We start from the raw sequence: 20,893 nt of genomic DNA, 5'->3' as shown, positions 1-20,893 counted from the left end.
TGAAGAAATGAAGATAAAGTGTAAAAGATACAAAATAAAAATACAGAGATAAAACTGTCTACAAACTATTAAATAGTCGTTATGTAAAGTGCAAATTATTGTACTGGAAAGTAAAAAATTTCAGAATTTAATCTAAATATACAAATTATAGTACAAACCTGGTTTAGGATATAGTTAAATTTTAATTCTTGAAGTAAATTAAACTTAGTTTATTTTTATTTCAACTTTTAAAAATATATTAACAAAATCAACATTTATATCAAAATTTAAAGATGTTTAATTATAATTACATTCTTTTTAACATTAACCGCGTTTTTAAATTTTTATATATACAGAATATAACGATGTCATTAAATAATTAAACAACATTAAAAGTTGCAAGAGTTTAATTTTTATTACATCAATACGAAAAATTAGCTATATGACTATTAAAAAAAATATATTAATGTACAATCCGTTATTGTTAGAACTTAGAAATAACGTTGTTTAGTCATTGTTTGAGAATTTTAAAAACTTTTTCACACCACAAAAATAAATTAACCTAAATTTTGATTATAATAAAAACTTCAAATGCTTAACTTTAAGTTAAAATCTCTCGCCTAAGAAAAGCTTCACTTAAGCAAAGTAATTAAATATTTGTCATCTCACCTCTTAATTGAACTTAAGTATCTCTTTGAACGAGCTCTTATCTTTTTCTTCGTCGAATAAGTACTAAAAATACGTGAGATTTTTTTTTATCTAGTTTTACTTGAAACATTTCTAAAGAAATATTTTAATGGTTAAAATATTTAAATATAATTAACTAAAATATTCCAATAAATTAATACTTAGACAATCAAAATAAATCAGTAGTGGTGTACTTTCTCAAAATGTTAAACTTACTAATAATAATATTGTTAACAATTATTATTATAAAGAATATTATGATATTCGTTTAATAATTACAGATAATAGCCTAATGCTTTCAAAATGTATTTTTTGCACCTTGAGTGAAGTTGTAAAGAAGTGAAAAGTTTATTATATAAGTTAGTTTTTTTTAATCACATTGGTCAGTGTATATCGTGTTTGTTCACGAAAAGGTCACTCCAATTGATGCACTGTTACTTTAGGTGTCATGTCAACAAAACATGTTTCCATTTTATGCTCTAGAAATTACTTATGAAAATATTTAAAAATAATCTGAAAATTCTTTAAAATTTAAAACATTTTAAACTATACTTAAAATATAATTTTAATATTGTATCTACTTAAACGTATTTATTATACCTTTTCATTTTATTTACATTGTGTCAGATAATTAATATTATGGATTCTCAAATTTACTTTTAGAATTTACTAAGAAGATCTAGACATTGTTTGCAATTATGAATTATATTAACTAATAATCCAAATTAACTTGCATAACTAAACAAACTTGTCATTTTAAATTATTAATACGATTTAAAATGTTAAAAAATAGGTAAAAAATTTAAATTGAAAAACGTATGATTAAAAGAAGTAAGTATTAAGTAATATGAAATACACTAACTGAGTTATATAGGAAGAGAAATATGTATATTATTGAGAAGAAGATAGGTTTGTTTTGTGGGATGCGCTTTTTGGAGAGTAGGGATCTTCGAATTCCAAATATGGCTCCTTCAGAAGAATCAGTAGCAGGTGACTCCCTATTTGTTTCTATTATAACAATAACAATTACAAAAACTCATATCGGTTTTCTTCATCTTCTTCTTTCGCCTTCTTCCCCAAACACGCGCCGCTCGGGCCAAATACCCTAATTCTCGTACTCCCATTCCATCAACACCCAATTCCTCAACTTCACACACCAAACACGGCTGAACGGAACCAAACCCCGTTCTCCAACAATACCTTCTTCCTCTCTCGTCCCACTCCTCTTCCCGAGGGTTTTCGCTAACTACTGCGTCGCAAATAATTCGCTCCAACATTGAGGTTTTCACCCAATTCGCCGCTGTTTCTTTTCAATTTTACCTAATCGCTGTCTCTTCTATGTTTATTTTGCTTCAATTACGTGCTTAGCTTTCCGATTTTTGTTCTTAACAGGAGAATTTGTATGCTTCGTATCCGTCAATTTTACCTGTGAATGTTGTGCAATAGTTCCCACTGCCCCTAATTTGTTAGTCTGTTGGAAACGGTTTCAAAGTGAACAGTCTTCATTAAAATTTGATTTTTGAGTTTATTTCACTTTTTCACGGATGTTATATTAGTGGGTGGTGGGAAAAGGGTTACGGTTAGGCTAAATTGGAAATAATGTGGTTTGGTTTTTGAGAATTATCAACGCGATTGTTGATGGTTTTGTGTGGCTCAGTTGCAGCGGGAGCGGTTTTGGTTCGTGAGGGTTTTCCCTCGGGAGTGATAGGAAGTGAAACAGGAGGAACCTCTGCTGTTGTGTAATAAAGTTTTAATGGAGGATTTGGGTGGTACCCGATTTGATGGCCTCAGCAATGCTGTGAGGAGGAAGAGGAGTCAGACTTCTCGCAGGCCGCGGCCTGATTCGCAGCCTGTTTCTGACGGTCATGAACTGTCCCCCTTGTCGTCAACACCGTCAGAGGATGCTGGCAAGGTCTCCAGTGATGAGAATGTTGGCTACGATGCAAATTCCAAGAGAAAGGAGTTCAATCTTAATCATTGTGTCTCTCAAACTTCATCGGTTGCTGGAGCTGAAGACGATAAATCTCATAAAAAGAGTAAAAAGGATGGTGGGTTCCAAGCATTTTATAATAACGAACCTGGACGGAGTGGTTTGCATAATAAACGCTGTAGTGAAGGTGTTCTTGCGCCGGCAAATTGGAGAGGTTCAAGCAAAGCAAAGGATAGCTTGGATTTAGATTCCAGAAATGCAGATTTGTATGCTGCAAGGAATCCTGAGAGTGTGAATTTGGCGCAGTTTGGTGGCTCTCAAGATGGACTGGGGAATGAGAGCCGAGTTAAAAAGGTTAAACTCAAGGTTGGCGGGGTGACACGTACTATTCAAGCCAATTCAGCAACCAATGGTGCTTCAGGAAGCGGATCAACAATGAAGAGCTCTCGCTCATCGGATGCTTCCCGACCGCGCCAAAAACAACAGGTGTTTATATTTTGGACGTAACTGTAACTTATATCAGAAGTTATTGTGTCATCTTAAACCCGAACATCTGTAGCTTGTACTTTTATAGGGATATAAAACCATTTTAATGCTTCCATCTAAAAGCTTAAAAGTTAGGAGAATTTGATCTGAGCCGCTAGGTATCTAGTTACGAATTTGATCCTTGTTCCAATTCTCTTTTAATTAAATTTCAATGAAAGATAAAGTGGGCATTTGTCTTGCCAATGTGCCAGGCTAAAAGAGATTTTGCTTGAAGGAGAGTGTTAGATATAGAATCATTTAAATGCTTCCACCCAAAAGCTTAGTTTTTCCGAGATACCCTGTATGGGATTTGGTTTGACGATATTTGCCTTTTATGTAATTAATCATTAATGGTGAAAAGTCTTTATAAAGTGCTATTTCGCTACGATCTGACCTGTCTTGGGGTGGGAGGTTAGACAGCACTGGCTTATTAGATCTCGCTCTTATTGAAGAATGGATGCGTTTTTGTTTCTTATATATAAATATAATATTTTCTCATTTCTTTTAAATTATAGAATCTGCTTTTATTGCTCTCATCAATTTGTTTTATTACAGAGTAATTCAGATGAAAATAACTCTCCTTCTGACAAGAGGAGTGGTCTACAAGGCGTTCCGTGGAAGGATTTCTCAAGGGGTGGTTTTGGTCTTGGAAAGGAGGAATCATTGATGGGAAAGATTTCTGCAAAAAACGCATCTAGTAAGTTGGGCGACAAGTCTGAACCAGTTCGAAAGAGTAAGCGAGTACCAAAGAGACGTGTACTTGATGGGGAATTTGGTGATGATGATGATGAGGATGATGAGATTCGGTACTTGGAAAAGCTGAAAACATCAAAAGTTTCTGCAGTTTATAGAGATGAAGAAGAATTAAGCAAAAAACATCGAAAGCTCTCTAATATGGAAAATGCTGCCTCGACAAGGTCAGGCAAAGATGGTAAGAAAAAGTCTAGATCTGATAGAGTGTATGAGGACACCGATTACGAGGATGAAGAGGAGTCAGGCTCTGAAGGTGAGCTTGAGGATAAGAAAAAGAAAAAACAGAGGAAGGAGTCTGTTGATGTACTGATGGACAGTAAGAGGGAAATTACCCTCACGACTCGTCAACGAGCCCTACAATCAAGCAAAGACGCCTCAGCATCGAGTGCTAGTTTAATTGAGTTTCCCAATGGATTACCACCTGCCCCTCCTAGAAGTGAGCATTTATCTGTACTGTATTATTAATCGATGTTATACTCAATTATTAATTTAACCATTTTGCTTAACTACAGAACAAAAGGAGAAGCTTTCAGAGGTAGACCAGCAATTGAAGAAAGCCGAAGCTGCACAGAGGCGTAGAATGCAAGTTGAGAAGGCTGCCAGGGAATCTGAGGTTAATTTTTGGTCTCTCCAAATTACAGTTTTTCCCTCTCACTGTTTGATTTTACACTAAAAGTCTTGTCCATTTGAATTCATTTTGTAGGCTGAGGCTATCAGAAAAATACTCGGTCAAGACTCTAGTAGAAAAAAGCGAGAAGAGAAAATAAAGAAGCGCCAGGAAGAATTGGCACAGGTATTTCTTTTTCTACATTCAAATTTTTTTGTTACTTTCATTTTTTATTAATTTATTCTTTGCAGGAAAAGGCAGCAAATGCAAGAATGCATGCGTCAAATACCATCAGATACACAATCGGCCCGACTGGAACAGTTGTGACTTTTCCTGAGGAAATGGGGTTGCCTAGCTTATTTAACTCCAAACCTGTCAGGTATTAAGCAATGCGAATTTGATGCATTGGACCTGTTAGACGATCTTCTGGATAAGTTGTTTAGATATGTTTGGGTGATGAAATGAATGAAAATTGATTTTAAAATACTGTTATCTCATAAGGGAAACATTCGTGCATCTATCGAGCTTTGCATAATGTGGCTTTGTCACTGTCTTACTGAAACTCTTTGCGATGTTTATCAATAAAAAAAAAATTGGGTTTTAGTTGTTTCCCCATTTCAACAAATGCTTTTAAAACTAGGGCTGTTTGTTTGGTAAACACATCAAGACTTTTTTTCTCTGCTAATTCTATAACTGTATTGTTTCAGTTATCCTCCACCTCGCGAGAAGTGTGCTGGTCCATATTGTTCAAATCCTTATAAGTATCGGGATTCAAAATCAAAACTTCCTCTTTGCAGTCTTCAATGCTACAAGGCTGTCCAGGAGAAGGTAGTGGCTGAAACTACCTGTTGATGTTTTCAATGACCCCTATCACTTCCTTCCGCCAGTTACTTGGCACCATCGATGTTTTTTTATCTTTCACAGAGGCTTTTGGCTAAGCAAGTGGGAGTTGAGAGCGTTTGGTAGATAGAGCTCATATTGCGGTTTGTGCATTTGCTTTATTATACTTTATTTTTAATGCTGTTATAAGCGGCTTTGCGCAATGGTATCCAGTTAATTGGTAATGGATACATGTATAGCATGGACAGACCTTTCCTGTTTATTACCCTTGCTCTTTTAGCAGCAATACTAGTAGATGAGATGAGTCATTTTTCCAGTATATTCCCATTGGGAAAATTAAAGGAGTTTATATGATTTTCAATGTATGCACGATTATTCCTTTTAAAATCTTTCATAATGCAAATAGGTAAGATAAGAAATATAATTGAAATTAGAAATGTGCTGTTAAAACAAAGTGATAACTATTACAATGGTTTCATTACATTTTAAAAACTATTTTTCTTCTCTTTTTATTTAGCAGAAATGTTATATTAATTCAATAATTCATCTACATCCATCATTCTATATTAATTCCATTGTCCCATAGTTCTACTTTTCGTCGTCACCAGTGTTGACCAAGCAAACTCAATGTATCCTCTGTCCACGGATATCTATCCTTCATCTTCCCCCATTATACTATACTAATATTTTCCATAAAAGCTCCAAGTCTTGATTGAGTGCTCTTATAATATTGTGGATTTCTGGTTCGCTCAATCACATTCTTTTAAAATATTGCCCGTTTAAAATTTTTCTAACATAATATTATCAGGTAATAGAAATTGACAAACAGTCGTACATGTTTTGTTGCGTCTTATTGCTCAAAGGATGATTTATCATCGTCACCGAGACTCAGTTGGAATAAAGGCTTTGTTTGGACAACTGACATAGAAAAATAGAGCAGAAAAAAAAATGTATAAAGTGATAGTGATTTGAATAAGAAAATGCAAAATGAAACTGTAGGATGATGTTTCATCCACCCTTCACTGGTATTTTTGTTATGAAATAATGAATAATAATGACTATGTATGATAAAGATAATGATAAGTTTTTATTAACAAAAATAAATATATGAACTTGTTTTATGCGCTTCCAAACTTTTAGGTTTTGTTTCCTTCAGGATATTTACTAATTGTGAAAGAATAAGTGGATAGATGTGTTTGTTCTATTTGATATATTTGTGGGTAAATGATGGAGAAGAGTAGTTAAGAGAAAGACGTGAGATTCTATCTCTCTAAGTTGAAGTGATAAGAAGGGATAAAGAAGGCAATTACTAAATCGCTTTTGATTTTTTTTTTTTAAATTTACAATTTTTATTTAGATAACTAACAATTATAATAAAAATAATAATTTAATGACAGTAATGTAATATAAAATATTTAAAAATAATATTAATGGAAAAAATAGTACAATATTTAAATAAATTACTAATAAAAGTTATAATGACAAAAGTAATTAATTAATAATAGTATTAATTTTTTTATAATTCAATATTTAATTAAAATTATTTTTAGTCAATCACATTTTATTCTAAATTAATTACACCTATTAATTTAAAAAAAATTATTCACATTTTAATTTAATTTAATTTTAATTAATTATATTTTATTTTCTATTCATTTTAACCATAAAAGTATATTATGTAATTTTATCACTTAATTTATTAAAACATTTTTTTTATCTTTCATATTCATCAAATCATTTCCAAACTTTTTTAAATTTTACTTTCAAATATCTCTATTTTTATCTTCAAATTTCTTAAAACAAATAGCATCACTTTATCATCTATCCTCTCTGAAATTCATCCACACATTCTTATTAAAATTAATTTTCCAAAAGGAACATAGTCTTAATCCCCCATCCATTGGGTTATGATATGAAGTATTATAGGAGTTTATTCTTCCTAGATATGACAGTTCAGTTTTATTGATAATTACAACACGAGGTTTCTTCATGTTCTGGTATGACATACCCAAATGTTGAATAATGGATTGAATTGCTGCTTGCATCTTGCTCTCAATTACCTTATTTCAAGGAAGACTCTTCAAATTGAAAGATGAAAAACTTGAGGGTCTGTTCAAATTGAAAGACTAACATTTTTTTTTTCTTTCTGTTCATTAATTATCAGTGATTCTCAAGCAAATGAATGTTGCATTTTTTATATATTTATACTCATTTATTATTATTTTTTATTAAATAAATTAAATTACGCCACTCAAAACACTCATCTATGTTCACCTAGCATTCAAACATTTACTTTTTTTTTCTTATTTCTTTTTTATTTTTACTTTTATTTTTCTCCTCCAACTAATTAAACATATGATGACATTTTCGACACCTTATTTTAAAATAATAATTTTATGCATCATCGTTTTATATATTATTTAACTTTTTAATTTATATATATACTGTGAGACTTAATATTATAGTCATATTTTTAACGACATTGATCTTGCTTTTTAATGAAATTTCCTTATAGTTTATTTTAATAAATTTAGTTATTACATATTAGGGATGACCAAAAAATCTGTAGATATGGATATCTGTGGATAAAATCTACGACAGATAGTTATTATTTGTGGATATTTATTACCTGCGAATAACATTTTAATATCCGCTTCTAAACAGGTTGAGTACGGGTAGTATACTACCCGATCCACGGGTACCCGCTACGCGCAAAAAATAATAAAAAAATTAATTTATATATATTTTAATTAAATTTAATTAAAAATTAAATTAAATTATATTTTATTAGGTTAAAATTAATTAAAATTAAATTTTAATTTATATTTAATTTAATTTATATTATATATATATATATATATATATTTTAACTTTATTTAAATTTTATTTTAAAAAATATAAAATTTCTTTTTTTTTTTTTGCGGATATCCACATGTATTTGCGGTTTTTAAAATATCTGTAAATGTTTTTTAAACGGTTACCGTCGTGTGGTGTATATATTTTTATCTGACGAATCAGATTACAAGTAGATACTATCCGTGACCGACTCGACCAGTTACCATTCCTAAACCGTACCTATGAAATTGTATGTCGGGTTTGCATTTTGTTTTTTCAGTCTTACAGAAGTTGTCCAGTTTACTATGGTTCTAGTGAGTGAGATTTTGGATAATATCAACAAATGATTGTCATCTAATTAAGGATTTGTATGAATAAACTTTGTTATGTGTATTTTAAAAGGTGAAAATATATAATTAATTTCTTAGCAAACAATTAATCTACAGAAAAATAAATTATGAAAATAATTATTTAAAGAAATATTGTCAATGAACATCTCTGACGTGCGACTGGGTGTATGTTTATCTATTAGTGGAAAGTAGCTGTGCACGTGTGTTATTGGATTCGTGTAGGTCTGCGACGTGGATCCCTCCGTGTTGGATAAGTTCTCAACCATTGGATTACCTCAAACAAATTAGTAGAAATGTTGGTGTTATGTACATTTTTTACAGTAATAAAAAGTTAACTAGTATAAATAACAAAATAATTATAACTATTAATTTTATCCCTTTGTAAAATATTTTTTTTTCTTTTTCTTTTCTCCAAATACAATATACATCAATCACAATCATTTCAGTTTTAAGAATAACACAATTTTAAGAAGATATGTAAGCAAAAAAGTTAGAAAATATTTCGTTATTAATTGTTACAGACTTATCCTAAATTTATATATAAAAAAAAAAGAGTAACTATCTTATTTTTATAAATTACGAAATAAATTACCTATGTTTTTATTTTAAATTTACGTATACATAGGCTTAATAATAACTTTTTATCAATTGAGAGTGTGACATTTTCTAACTATTACTCTTATTGATGGACTAAAAATGTATTACTTTTATCTACGTATTTATTTACCGAGAAACGCATGCTTTGGTTGGAACTGAAAAAACAAAAAGAAAAACATTTTCAAGTACCAAAAAAATACATTGTTGTCCCATGTATGAATCTCGTAATCTGTGAATGAATCATATTTTAATCCTTTCTATGATTTTCTTTCCACGAAATGGTTCTAAGAATTGTAAATAACAGAACATTTTTATACATTCATGAGCTTGAAGGCAGGCATTAAACAAAGATAGAAGAAGGAAGTTATAAAAAAAAAGGCACGGGGATTTGGCATTTTGTGCAATGGAAGTTTCAACTTTTGGAGGATTTAAAGTTCAGTACAATACACCTTTTCCAACCATATTTCTCTATCCATCTTAGTACTGCCAAAACGGTGTGGCACTCATAACACTTCCACCAAATCAACCACTCAACATTCATCATACTAAAATACACAAATAAACAATGCAAGAATCTCATCCTCCACTCGAGAACCTCGTGCCTTCTTTTCCATACTACTAATTTACAACAATGCCCCCATTATTCCATGATCTTTATTTTGTTAATTAATGTGAACAAATAATAGATATCTAAAAAAATAGAGTAATGATTATATAGTATTTTATTGTTTCCAACAAAATGATGAATTGTGAAGAGGTTCAGTATCTGGTGTGAATAAAGGATAGAGATGATAAGAAGAATTCTGAATTGAAAAATGGATATGTAACATGGGTTAATTAAAGCAATAGATACACCAAACAACGCTGGAATCAAGAAGGGGCAACGGGAATCCTTTCATCGGAAAAAATGCTCCTCGTGAAGTGCAAGAAAGATGAAGACATAGGCAACTCCTCAAGCTCGTCGAAAAAATCAAGTTCTTCGCTTTTCGAACCAGACATGTTCTTCACTTGTCCGTAACAAAGGGGCTCTTCCTCCTCCAATAGGAGATCTATTCTTTCATGGTTTTTCTCCGTGTTCAGCTTGAAAGGGTCTTCTTGTTCTATTATTATGTCTTGGGAGCATCGTATTGGAGATTGCAGGTAAAGAAACTTTTCTTCATTTCTACCTTCATCGCTCGGCTTATCATCCCTTTGCTCTTCTTCTGTGTGTTCTTGATTTTCCTCCTTTGAGGTAGCCGAGAGGTCTTGGGTCGTTTCGGATTCGTATTCTTTTGGTTGTTGGGGTGAATTTGTGGTGGTGGGGCATGGATGGTTATGCGTAGAGGTATATGTGATGATGAGCATTGAAGCATCTGTTCTGCATCTCTCTACCTGCTTTTTGGCCGAACAACCTTTGGATGTGCTGCACTTGTAATAGCCCCTGCATAATTGTACCAAACCAAGCTTATAGATCTAGCTTAAGTTTACCAGACAAACGTATTTAGCATTTTAATTACGGTTTAAAGGGTCTGATCGAGTCCTTGAAGACTAAATTTCTCCTTCGAGGATTCAACAAAGTAATATTCTTACCAGTTGAATTCAAAACTAACAACATTAATCGATTCATGTCACTAAAGGTGGATTAGCTTGTTTCCAAAATGATTACAGTGAAAGTAAAAAGAAAGTGAACAGATTTCCATGCCTCTTGAGTCTCAGGGTTTGAATGTGAATCTAGTTAGTTTTTCTAAGAATTATAAATGGATGTGGAATCAGGAAGAAGGAGAAGCAAAGAGTGTGAATATGGGAGTATGGGTCCATACGATGAAGAAATGATTTTGTAGTAGAAAGAAGGAACACCTTGGATATGGAGACCCTTTGATTGGTTTTTGTCCATATTTCCTCCAAGACCAAAAATCCGAAGGTAGCCCTTCATTCTTCAGCTTCCCAACATTCTCTCCTATCCTCACCGCCACGACTGTTTTCTCAACCAGTTTCCTGTCACATGCACAACTCAAACATAAAACTTCCAAACAGCACTTTACCAAATCTTGTATCCATTTTCAGTTTTCTTAAGCAATACCTTTTCTTTGATGTTTGAGTCTCCGATGATTTGAGCTCTGAAAATGGTTCTGAGTCGGGTTGGGAAGAGGCATTAGCATCAGTGTCCATGGGTATGTATTTGTGTTGTTTTGGTGCAAGGTTGGTTTGAGAAATGGAGATTTTGAGAGGCAAGTGTATGATTGATTAGAGAGAGAAAAAATAGTATAGTAGTAGGAAGAAGGACAATGTTAGAGATAATGGCAAAGCCTGCAAGTTGCTTTCTCTCTTTCTTTTCTCTCATTTAATATAAAGTTATGAAGAAGTTGCACATATCACTAACAGCGCAGCCCCCAGCAACCCCACCTTGCAATATAGTATTAATAAGCAGCCTTAAAATAAAGAGATATTTTTAACTACAAAAATTCATCAATCACTGCCACGTGGAATTCATTTCATATGTCCAACCAAAAATGAAATCCTATTTCTCAGGCCGAACTCTCCTTCAATCGCATACTAAAAACATGTTCGGCTACTACTACGCTACCACTCCCAACACTCACATGTAGTTTAACAAATATCCCTTTTTACTTTTCTCGCTTTTTTTTTTCTACAATTATATTTAGATAATATCCTTTTAATAATATTTGAACAATTAATTGGTCTAAAATTACTTCAAATAATCATAAATATTATTATAGATCAATCACATAATAACATGATAATATTTAAATATTATAAAAAAATATTATCTAAATATTATTATTTTTTTCTTAAAATGGATCAAAATAATAATTTCTCTGTCGATTGTAATACTATCTTATTAACGTTTTGTTTTTGACTCAAACTTTAACCATTTCTTATTTTATATAGTTATTATTTAGTTTTTTTTTTTTTTTTTATATTTGCTTCATTTTATTCAATTTTAAATTTCATTTGTGATTTTTTTAACACAAACATTGTAGTCAAACTAATTAGATAAATATATATATATAATCTAATCTAATTTAAATTTTTTCTTTAGTTTAGATGAGTGTCTTGAGCTTGAAAATGATTGAATAAATATTATTTAATTTATTGTTTGAAGAAAAAATTAAAAGAATATTTGAGAAATTCAAAAATTGCTAATGAAAAAAAAATACTTATGACGTATTTGAGTTATTATGGAATTCAGTAATTTATAAAAAATCAAATATAGTCTTAGCAATTAGAGAAACTCAAAAACTAATTTTAATATACTTTTTCTTTCAAAGCTCTTCTTCAGATGTTGCTTTCAAACAAGTTTTTAAATGATAGTCTCCTGAAATTTATTGTTGGAATTTTCAACTTAGTTGTAACAGTTTTTAATTAATAGATATTTTTATTGATTTATTGAATTTATATCACACACACCTACCAACTGTCATCTTTAAATAAGACTATAACGAATGAAAACATTACATTATACACTGACGTATTAATATTTATAAAACAAAAGATACTGATTTATTTCTAATAAAAAGACCATCATTTGAGGTAACTTTGTAAATTTTATAATAGATATAGTGAAATAATACATAAACATAAATCAACACATTACGATTTTTATTATTTTTCTATGCAATGGCAACAATGAAGATAGAACTTATAAGATCTTACATACCCATTCCAAGTTTGTGCCTATTAACGAGTAAATTTGATTGAGTCACATTGTAATGTTTGATAATTTAATTTATGAAAGAATTTTGAATTTATATTTGTATCTGATAATGATATTATTATTAAGGATATATTTGTATTTTAAAATGGTGACAAGAATATAAAGAAATGGGGTTCCATTCTAGTACAGGGCTATGTATATAGGTTTGGTGTACTTGGATTGGAACCTTGCTCCTCTTTCTCTCATTTTGAAAGGAGGCAATGGAATTTGGTGGGCCTAGCAACACAACTTGGAAGAAATTGTCGGGCTTTAGCAAATGATTAACCAATCCATAACATCTTCACCTCTTCTCCCAAACAAGATATAGACAAATAAAGACAAATAATCCACTCCAACAACCACTCTTCATCTTTTATACCAACTCCTCACCTTTCTAAATTAATCTCTTTCAATGAATTAATATGTTCATTTTGGATCAATCTTATACAATTCAATGCAGGAAACCAAGGAAGGGCCAAATGGCTCATTCCTATATATATATATATATATATATACTTCAAACAAATTATAATATCCGTTAGGTCAAGCTTTTCATATTTTTAAATCGTTTATTATATATATAATTAAAAGAGACTATTGAGGCAAAACATTTGTAAGTAATAGTAGGCCTTGAGACAAAGTACTATTTGATGAACAAATTTTCACAACCGTCTTAGCACAAAGCGAACCAACGCGCAAAAGATATATAAAAAAAAGAGAAGAATTATGAAGTTTCCATCAACTTACAATCATGGTTTTTGACATTTATATATCTTCCAACAAGATTCTAAGACAGTGTCGTATAAAATGTCAACCGAACGAACAACAGACGTGGCAACCACCTTTTAATTCCTTTTCCGGCATCTATAGTTGCTAAGTCACGTATATAGAGATTAGAGACAGAACCTCAATATTGAACTGATTCCCTGGTTGGTGTTTAATTTGTTGCAATTCAAACACTCGTCATGGTTTGTATGAGTGGTTTGCAGCAAAAAACCAAAGATCTCTTGAAGGGAATAACCCCTAAAGAGATCTTCTACATCTTTACCTTCACCATCCTCACCCTTCTCTTACCTCTCTCGTTTCTGCTACTGGCCAAATTCTCCGATGCACAATACTATCTCCAAACCCTCACCTGGTACCATTCACCGCGCCACTTTCCCTATGTTTTAACCCTCGCCCTTCACATCAACCCTCTCATTCTCTACGTTCTTGTGTCCATAATTAGCGTGGCTTCGTTCATGCACGTTTTCACGGGAAAAACCATCACTCTCACTGACCCTTCATCACCCTCCAGTACTGTTGTTCAACCTCGTCTCTACACTGCATGGATTCTCCTTTGCACGTTCCAGGTTTGCGTTGGTTTGGGCATTGAAGGGAGTATTGAGGTGGGGTTATATGACTCCGGTGAGTCGAGTTTTGGCGTGGAGAGAAGCTTGTTGATGAGAGTGATTTTCCTGGTGGGGTTGCACCAGACGACGCAGGTTTGGGCGAGGATGGTGGTGAGGCCTGTGGTGGATGACACGGTGTTTGGTGTTGAGAGAGAAGTTAGATTGGTGGAGAGGGTGGTGGTGGCGGCGAGCTTGGGTGGGTTGTGGTGGTGGAGGTTGAGGGATGATGTGGAGAGTTTGGTGGTAATGGTGGAGGCGAAGAAAGAGCAGTTGATGGATGTGAGAGTTAGTGACTTTGTTGGGTGGTGGCTCTACTATCTCACTCTCACTATTGGGATTGTAAAGATAGTAAGGCTTCTTATAGGGATGGCCACCATTTTTTTGTTTAGAACAAGTGCAACATTTTTCCAGGTGGAACATTGTGAGATTGATCATAAGGTATAGTTTTCTTTGTCAAAAACATTGTGAGATTGGATTTTAAAGCTGTCTGAGGATTTATTTATTTATAAATTACAACAAGGTTCTCATGTCTTGTACCATGATTTGGAAAAGGGTAAAGTTAGCCAATTATTAATGCTGCAACTTGTAAGTCTGATATATGTTGATAGACATTGCAATATTGTTATACCTTGTAATTATAATAAACTTGGATTCAGTTTTTCTATTCACAGTACACTTCTTATAATTTAATACTAAAAGTTCTAATATTTATGGTTAATTGATTAAAATTAACAAATAAGTGAAGATCAAAATTAGGGAAAACTAACAAATTAGAGATACTCTTTTCTAAGTAATTTTTCCCATTTTAATAAATGAGGTATATATTAAAAAAATATTTTTATGGATGAGTTTTTTTTTTAAAGAATTCCCGACATAAGGGACTTAAAGTCAGCACTTGATCTGCTACGCAATTTCTAATGAATATCCTTTCTACAATAAGCCATTATTTTATCTTAATATGACTCTCGAGTGATTTCGCCCAATAGCTGTTTCCTTGAAAAGGTGATTTAGAGTTATATATATATATATATATATTCTTTTGGACATATATATTTTAACACCAATTTTTTGATATTATTTTGACACTACACACGTGTTAAAATGTGGTTGAACGATTTCAAATTAAAAAAAAAAAACTTTGGTTTTTCTCTTCCAAATATGTCCTTATCTTAGATTTTTTTAATTTGAAATCATCCAACCACATTTTGATACGTGTGCAATATCAAAATGGTATCAAAAATTGGTGTTAAAATATCATTTTCCTATTTTTTTTTGGAAAAAAATATTTATAATAAAAAATGCTTTATCAAAAACTAACTCTGTTCATGTAGATAGAAGGAGGGGCGTTTCTCCCACCACTCCAATGAATTCTTATTGCACCTCCAATTTCCTTAATTATTCTTCTTAATTTAAAAAAATAAATAAATAAATACGCTGGTAAAATAAATAAATTATCCTTTCGTTGATTACTCTTTCATTTGTCAAGTGTGTGTTCTTCGTGGTTTTTGTGTGATGTTTTTTGTGGTGTTTTTTGCGGTCTCTTCCATTTTGTGTGATGGGATGTTGTGATACTTGTTTTGGCTTGGAAGTGTGCTTCTTCCGTCTTCCGTCTTGGTGAAGTGGTCTTGCATCTGTCTATCTTGTTCATCTTGTTCATCTTCTTCACGTGGAAAATATACGCTAAAATACATAATAAAACTCAAAAATTTTAACAAATTTTAAAATCGATTGAAGATTTAATGGATTTTAAAATTTTCTGAAGTCAACTAATAATATTTTAAATTCTTTAATAAATTTTGATTATGCGAAATAAGGAGGAAGAGATAGAAAATTTTCTTTTAAATTAATTTTTTGTATAGAGGATAGTTTTGGGATTTTTTGAAAATTTGGAAATACAAGGAGAAATAGAAATAGATGGAGGTGTATGAAGAAGCTTCCTATAAGGAGAATTGGTCCACTGCTGATGGGCCCAACGTTTATATTCGAAACGATAACAAAGGCCCAAAGATTAGCCATCAGATTTTGGTTGTGTTGGCGGAAATTTACGGGAGTGACCTTTTAAAACCTTAGTCATCATGATTGACTTATTTGAGTCTTTTCTCTATATCCTATGATCTACTCTGAAAGAAATTATTGGATGGTTTGAAATATCTGCATGATTAACCTTAATTAATATTTACAGGTGGTAAAATATGTATATTTTAATTTATGAAAATAATAGTATCACTTAATTATACCTCACTTCTTTTAATATTCATTTAAATTTTAGAAAATCTTTTTAGAATTAAATATTTAATAATAAAATACAAACCATATTCCATATTTTAATATGCTAAATGTATTCATCTTTTTTTACTATATTTATAATTAAATTTTTTTAAAAAAATAGCATTTGAACTGAATAAGATTCATAAGAACATATTTCAATCCTTAAAAATATTTGAAATATGATTGTAAAGTTCCTTCCAATATTATTAATTAAAATTTATTCAACAGTATTGAAATTTTATGTGAATGACACTCCTTATTAACAACCTTACTCATAAATTTATTAATTTTAGCAAAGTTAAGTAATAAAAAATTTTGGACATGTATTGAATATTTATTGATTAGATTAGAGAACGTTCAATTAACCATTTATGTTACCACTTTTACATGACAAAGAAGTATGATTCTCAGTGAATACCAGCCTAATTAAATGAAATTTGATGGGTCATTTTCAAACTAACTTAGATAATGAGTTTATAGATATTTATTTTTATGTTGTTTAACATTTTCGCTTTTACTTTTGAATAACCATAAAAAAGACTTTTAATAGAGAATTATATTATACTTATTTGAGTTTATTTTTAAGATGTATTATCAACTTTGATATTACTAATATGTATTTAAAGAATATTTATGTAAGGATATTTATGTGAAGAGATATCACCACATGAAATATGTGTCTAATTTATATAAAATATTAACAAGACTCTCGTTTAATAGGTCTATAGGTATTCAAATTTATCATCTCTATTCAAAATTAAAGCTTAAAATTTCAAGAAAATTAACTTTTTTACTAAATGTATAAATATGCCTAATATGATTCTTTATATAAATAATCAGACTTAACAAAATGTTAATTGTTTTAGAAATTTAGGTATTGGAAAATAAGTTAACTACAAGTTGATTAGGAAGTTGAAGGTAAAAAGAAGAAGATATTAACGTGTTATTCCTTTGATAAAAAAAAATATATAGACTGAATATTTAAGCAAATATAAATTAAATTAAAAATACTCAAATTTATAAAAAAAAAAAAATCAATCATATCATCTAAGAACAAAAATTTAATAACTGAGTGTTTAAATAAATACAAATTAAATTAAAAATAGTCACATTTATAAAAACTCAAGGGTGTATATTTCATTTCACCAAAACAAAATCAATTATTACTTTTAATGACATATTATTCATGATAGTTATGTGTAGATAAACTAATAAAAGTGGAGATAAAGTCAGTTTGGAGTTACACTCTTGTTGGATTCCCTTGTTGTCTTGGAAAAAGCCTATATCCCTCATTTTTATTTAAATCCCTTCTTCATTTTCTTGGACCGTCAAATCAATCTGGCTGAACTTCTTATGAAAACTTTCAGATATAATATTACTTCGTGCTTATTCGGACCCACACCGTTGCTTCTACAAACAAAACTCCTCATAATTAAATACAAATTTTCATTGTTATATGCCAAAGTTTTGGTTTGGTAAAAATGTCTCGTTTTTTTTAATAGCTGGCTGACGACTGCAATGAGAACATCGAGGACATCATAGTCGGAGTTACATGTTCCTATCACTTTCATGAATTTCGTGATCATATGGTTCTTCGATCATTTATACGTTCAAATATTCCTTTTCCACCTTGAATCGTGGTAATGGATACCCTCTCTCCTATGTTTATCTAGATAAACACAATTTCTTGATTAATTACGTTAACATGGAAATCGACCAATTTTCATCCACAGCTTTAAATTTAAGAGAAATCCTAGTGGGTTATGGCTCTACACAAGAGGATGTGTTTCAAGAGAAAGAGAGTTTTTCTGGAATGGAATTTCTGGGACCTATTGAGGATGAAAAAGGAACCAAACTGTTCGAGGATGAAGATCAGAAACAGCTACAAGAACCCCAAGTTGATAAGTTGTTAGAAGAGTTTAACTGTGACTATGATATGCAACTGAAACCAACACCACAGTTCGATGAAACTACTTGGCCAGCGAAACATGACATAGAATCAGCTTTGCCACCATCATTAGCATCCTTAGAGCTGCTGAGAAACTACAGAAGCAGATTTAAGAGGACAAGCGAGCAAAATATAGCGAAACCTTCTTTAGATCACCACCAGATATCAACTGAAGAAATTATGAGAGTAGCTGGAGCAAGGTATTGTCACATATATTTAGTTGAATTGGATTAGTCGATATTTTTTAACATGTAAATTGTGTTTCCGATTCAAAATCTGTTATGATCTTGTGCTTTCAGATATGTTCAATATTCTGCACATTGGAATGATAGTTTTTGCATCCCTATGCACCCATACGGATTGGATTTTGGTGGTTTGTCTGAGGAAGAAAATAGAGACGTAGAACTTGCTCAGTTTCTCCTTGCTGCAGCTGAGAGGGTAGGTTGCCACCAGTTTGAACGTGCAAACAGATTACTTCTCCACTGTCAACTGAATTCATCACCCGATAATGGAAGCCCCGTTCAAAGAGTTATCTTTCACTTCGCCCAAGCGCTTCGAGAGAGAATCGACAGAGGACTGGGAAGAACGACAGCGAAGGGATCAGAGAAAAAAGAAGAAAGGGGGTGGATTCAAAAGATTGACACCAATGTTGCCCTAACATTCCATCAAAATATTCCTTTCAATCAAGTCATGCAATTCACCGGAATACAAACTATAGTGGAACATGTTGCATCTGAGACCAAAATTCATGTTATTGATCTCGAAACAGTATGTGGGGTGCACAATACAGTATTGATGCAAGCACTGACAGAACGGCAGGATTGCAAAGTGCAACTTTTGAAGATAACTGCACTTGCACTTAATTCACGAAGAAGCATAATACAAGAGACTGGAAAAAGGTTAACTAGTTTTGCTGAATCATTGAACTTGCCCTTTTCATATAATGCAGTTTTTGTGAGAGACTTTGGAGAGATAAGGGAAGGTGATTTTGAAATTGGAGAGGGTGAAGCAGTGGCTGTGTACTCTCCATATTTTCTGAGGTGCATGGTATCAAGGCCAGATTGTATGGAAAAGTTGATGAGAGTTATATGGAATATGAAGCCGGTTATAATGATAGTTCTTGAAGTTGAAGCAAACCATAACTCACCCATCTTTGTGAACCGGTTCATTGAAGCTTTGTTCTTCTACTCAGCTTATTTTGATTGCCTTGGAAGCTGCATAAATGATGAAAATGATGAGAGTAGAAGGAAAATAGAAGCAGTGTTATCTGAAGGGATAAGGGAAATTGTTGCAATGGAAGGGAGAGAAAGAAAAGTTAGAAATGTGAAGATAGATGTTTGGAGAAAGTTCTTTGCAAGGTACCGAATGATAGAAACAGGGTTTAGTGAGTCATCTCTTTACCAAGCTCACCTCGTCAACAAACAGTTTGCTTTTGGGAAATTCTGCACTTTAGAAAAGAATGCCAAGTCTCTTATACTTGGATGGAAAGGGACCCCAATTCATTCAATCTCGGCTTGGAGGTTTCTTTGACAATGTTATTTTTAATCAAAACAATGCACTTTTTATTATTAATTAAAAACTTTATTCAGAATTACAATACTACTCTAATCATACTCCTTATTTAATCACTTTAATTACAATACTACTAATAAAATGTGTTTGATATAAATGTTTTTAATTATCTAAGTAAATAAAATTTTTATGACTATTATTTCTAAAATTAATCTTAATTGGTAGGAAATATTGCCGTTGGGATTGGTGGTCCAACACGCAAGCAATTAGTAAAATAGAAGGAGCATTAATTTGCATATGAAACGGTACCATAAATTATGCAATTTGAAGAGTGATATATGTTAATATATTTACTTCAATTTATTAGCTTTATCAGTTCTTTCATTAGAGTTTAATGATTAGGTTCTTTTCTAAGATGAGGGAGAAATTGAGAAAGAAAAAAGAAATTAAAAGTGAAGTTGTTTTGATAACAAATAAAGTAAAATAAAATTAATTAATTAATAAAATAAAAAAGTATAATAAATAATATTATATTTTAAAATAATAATATATAAAAATTGTTTGGCAAAGCATTAAATTTTAATATAATTAATCTTATTTTATTTATTATTTTAATTATTTATTTAACTATAATTATTAATAAAACATTAACACAGTAATCTCTTATGATTTTACTCATATTTTCTTTGCATTCTTAAAAAAAAGAAAATATTTTCTGTTTTTATTATTTTGTGGTTGTGTATTTTCTTTTTCAATTTTCTAACTCTCTTTTTTTTTCAATTTTTTTTTTTAAGTATATTTGTCACTTTTCGTCCTTAAATCTAAATAGGCTGTAAGTGACTATATCATATTTTGTATATCAAAGAGAAATTGAAAAGAAAATGTATTTTTTTTTTGTTTTTTGTTTTTTTTTTTAAGCTTTCTTTACATTTTGCAATATATTTCGTCCTTAAATCTAAATAGCTTATAAGCGTCAA

At 31.2% G+C, this 20,893-nt stretch overlaps 4 protein-coding genes across 5 annotated transcripts; 3 read left to right on the top strand and 1 right to left on the bottom strand.

Moving 5' to 3' along the window:
* Nucleotides 1-1,564: 1,564 nt before the first annotated feature.
* Nucleotides 1,565-5,686, top strand: LOC106757956 (calponin homology domain-containing protein DDB_G0272472). Of its 2 annotated transcripts, none has more exons than XM_014640824.2 (7): nucleotides 1,565-1,656; nucleotides 2,324-3,082; nucleotides 3,677-4,310; nucleotides 4,387-4,487; nucleotides 4,578-4,667; nucleotides 4,733-4,860; nucleotides 5,189-5,686. In XM_014640824.2, the coding sequence occupies exons 2-7, from the start codon at nucleotides 2,420-2,422 to the stop codon at nucleotides 5,331-5,333; spliced, it is 1,761 nt and encodes a 586-aa protein (XP_014496310.1). In that variant the 5' UTR covers nucleotides 1,565-1,656; nucleotides 2,324-2,419; the 3' UTR covers nucleotides 5,334-5,686. The 2 variants fall into 2 exon arrangements, with proteins under 2 accessions (XP_014496310.1, XP_014496309.1); XM_014640823.2 differs by having other exon boundaries at nucleotides 1,571-1,947.
* Nucleotides 5,687-9,473: 3,787 nt separating this feature from the next.
* Nucleotides 9,474-11,449, bottom strand: LOC106757130 (probable WRKY transcription factor 69). Its single transcript, XM_014639721.2, has 3 exons — nucleotides 11,163-11,449; nucleotides 10,940-11,077; nucleotides 9,474-10,523 (listed from the first exon to the last, which is right to left on the bottom strand). The coding sequence occupies exons 1-3, from the start codon at nucleotides 11,249-11,251 to the stop codon at nucleotides 9,974-9,976; spliced, it is 777 nt and encodes a 258-aa protein (XP_014495207.1). The 5' UTR covers nucleotides 11,252-11,449; the 3' UTR covers nucleotides 9,474-9,973.
* Nucleotides 11,450-13,490: 2,041 nt separating this feature from the next.
* On the top strand, nucleotides 13,491-14,776 carry LOC106757461. Its single transcript, XM_014640134.2, has one exon. It carries the CDS (start codon nucleotides 13,763-13,765, stop codon nucleotides 14,630-14,632), a length of 870 nt encoding a protein of 289 aa, XP_014495620.1. The 5' UTR covers nucleotides 13,491-13,762; the 3' UTR covers nucleotides 14,633-14,776.
* A 3,385-nt stretch (nucleotides 14,777-18,161) lies between these two features.
* LOC111241394 (DELLA protein RGL1-like) lies at nucleotides 18,162-19,934 on the top strand. Its single transcript, XM_022779028.1, has 2 exons — nucleotides 18,162-18,604; nucleotides 18,704-19,934. The coding sequence occupies exons 1-2, from the start codon at nucleotides 18,162-18,164 to the stop codon at nucleotides 19,932-19,934; spliced, it is 1,674 nt and encodes a 557-aa protein (XP_022634749.1).
* The last annotated feature ends 959 nt before the right edge of the window (nucleotides 19,935-20,893 follow it).

Source organism: Vigna radiata, chromosome 3, assembly GCF_000741045.1.
Source record: "Vigna radiata var. radiata cultivar VC1973A chromosome 3, Vradiata_ver6, whole genome shotgun sequence".
NCBI lineage: Eukaryota > Viridiplantae > Streptophyta > Magnoliopsida > Fabales > Fabaceae > Vigna > Vigna radiata.
Note: the sequence above shows the minus strand (reverse complement) of the source record. Positions and strands in the feature narration are given on the sequence as shown.

Bases quoted from the DNA above. Each gene is read 5' to 3' on its own strand.
- LOC106757956 (XM_014640824.2), top strand. From the start codon at position 2,420: ATGGAGGATTTGGGTGGTACCCGATTTGATGGCCTCAGCAATGCTGTG. The intron at 3,083-3,676 runs GTGTTTATATTT...GTTTTATTACAG, and splicing joins GACCGCGCCAAAAACAACAG to AGTAATTCAGATGAAAATAA. The intron at 4,311-4,386 runs GTGAGCATTTAT...GCTTAACTACAG, and splicing joins ACCACCTGCCCCTCCTAGAA to AACAAAAGGAGAAGCTTTCA.
- LOC106757130 (XM_014639721.2), bottom strand. From the start codon at position 11,251: ATGGACACTGATGCTAATGCCTCTTCCCAACCCGACTCAGAACCATTT. The intron at 11,078-11,162 runs GTATTGCTTAAG...TGCATGTGACAG, and splicing joins ACTCAAACATCAAAGAAAAG to GAAACTGGTTGAGAAAACAG. The intron at 10,524-10,939 runs GTGTTCCTTCTT...ACAATTATGCAG, and splicing joins AAAGGGTCTCCATATCCAAG to GGGCTATTACAAGTGCAGCA.
- LOC106757461 (XM_014640134.2), top strand. From the start codon at position 13,763: ATGGTTTGTATGAGTGGTTTGCAGCAAAAAACCAAAGATCTCTTGAAG.
- LOC111241394 (XM_022779028.1), top strand. From the start codon at position 18,162: ATGGAAATCGACCAATTTTCATCCACAGCTTTAAATTTAAGAGAAATC. The intron at 18,605-18,703 runs GTATTGTCACAT...TTGTGCTTTCAG, and splicing joins ATGAGAGTAGCTGGAGCAAG to ATATGTTCAATATTCTGCAC.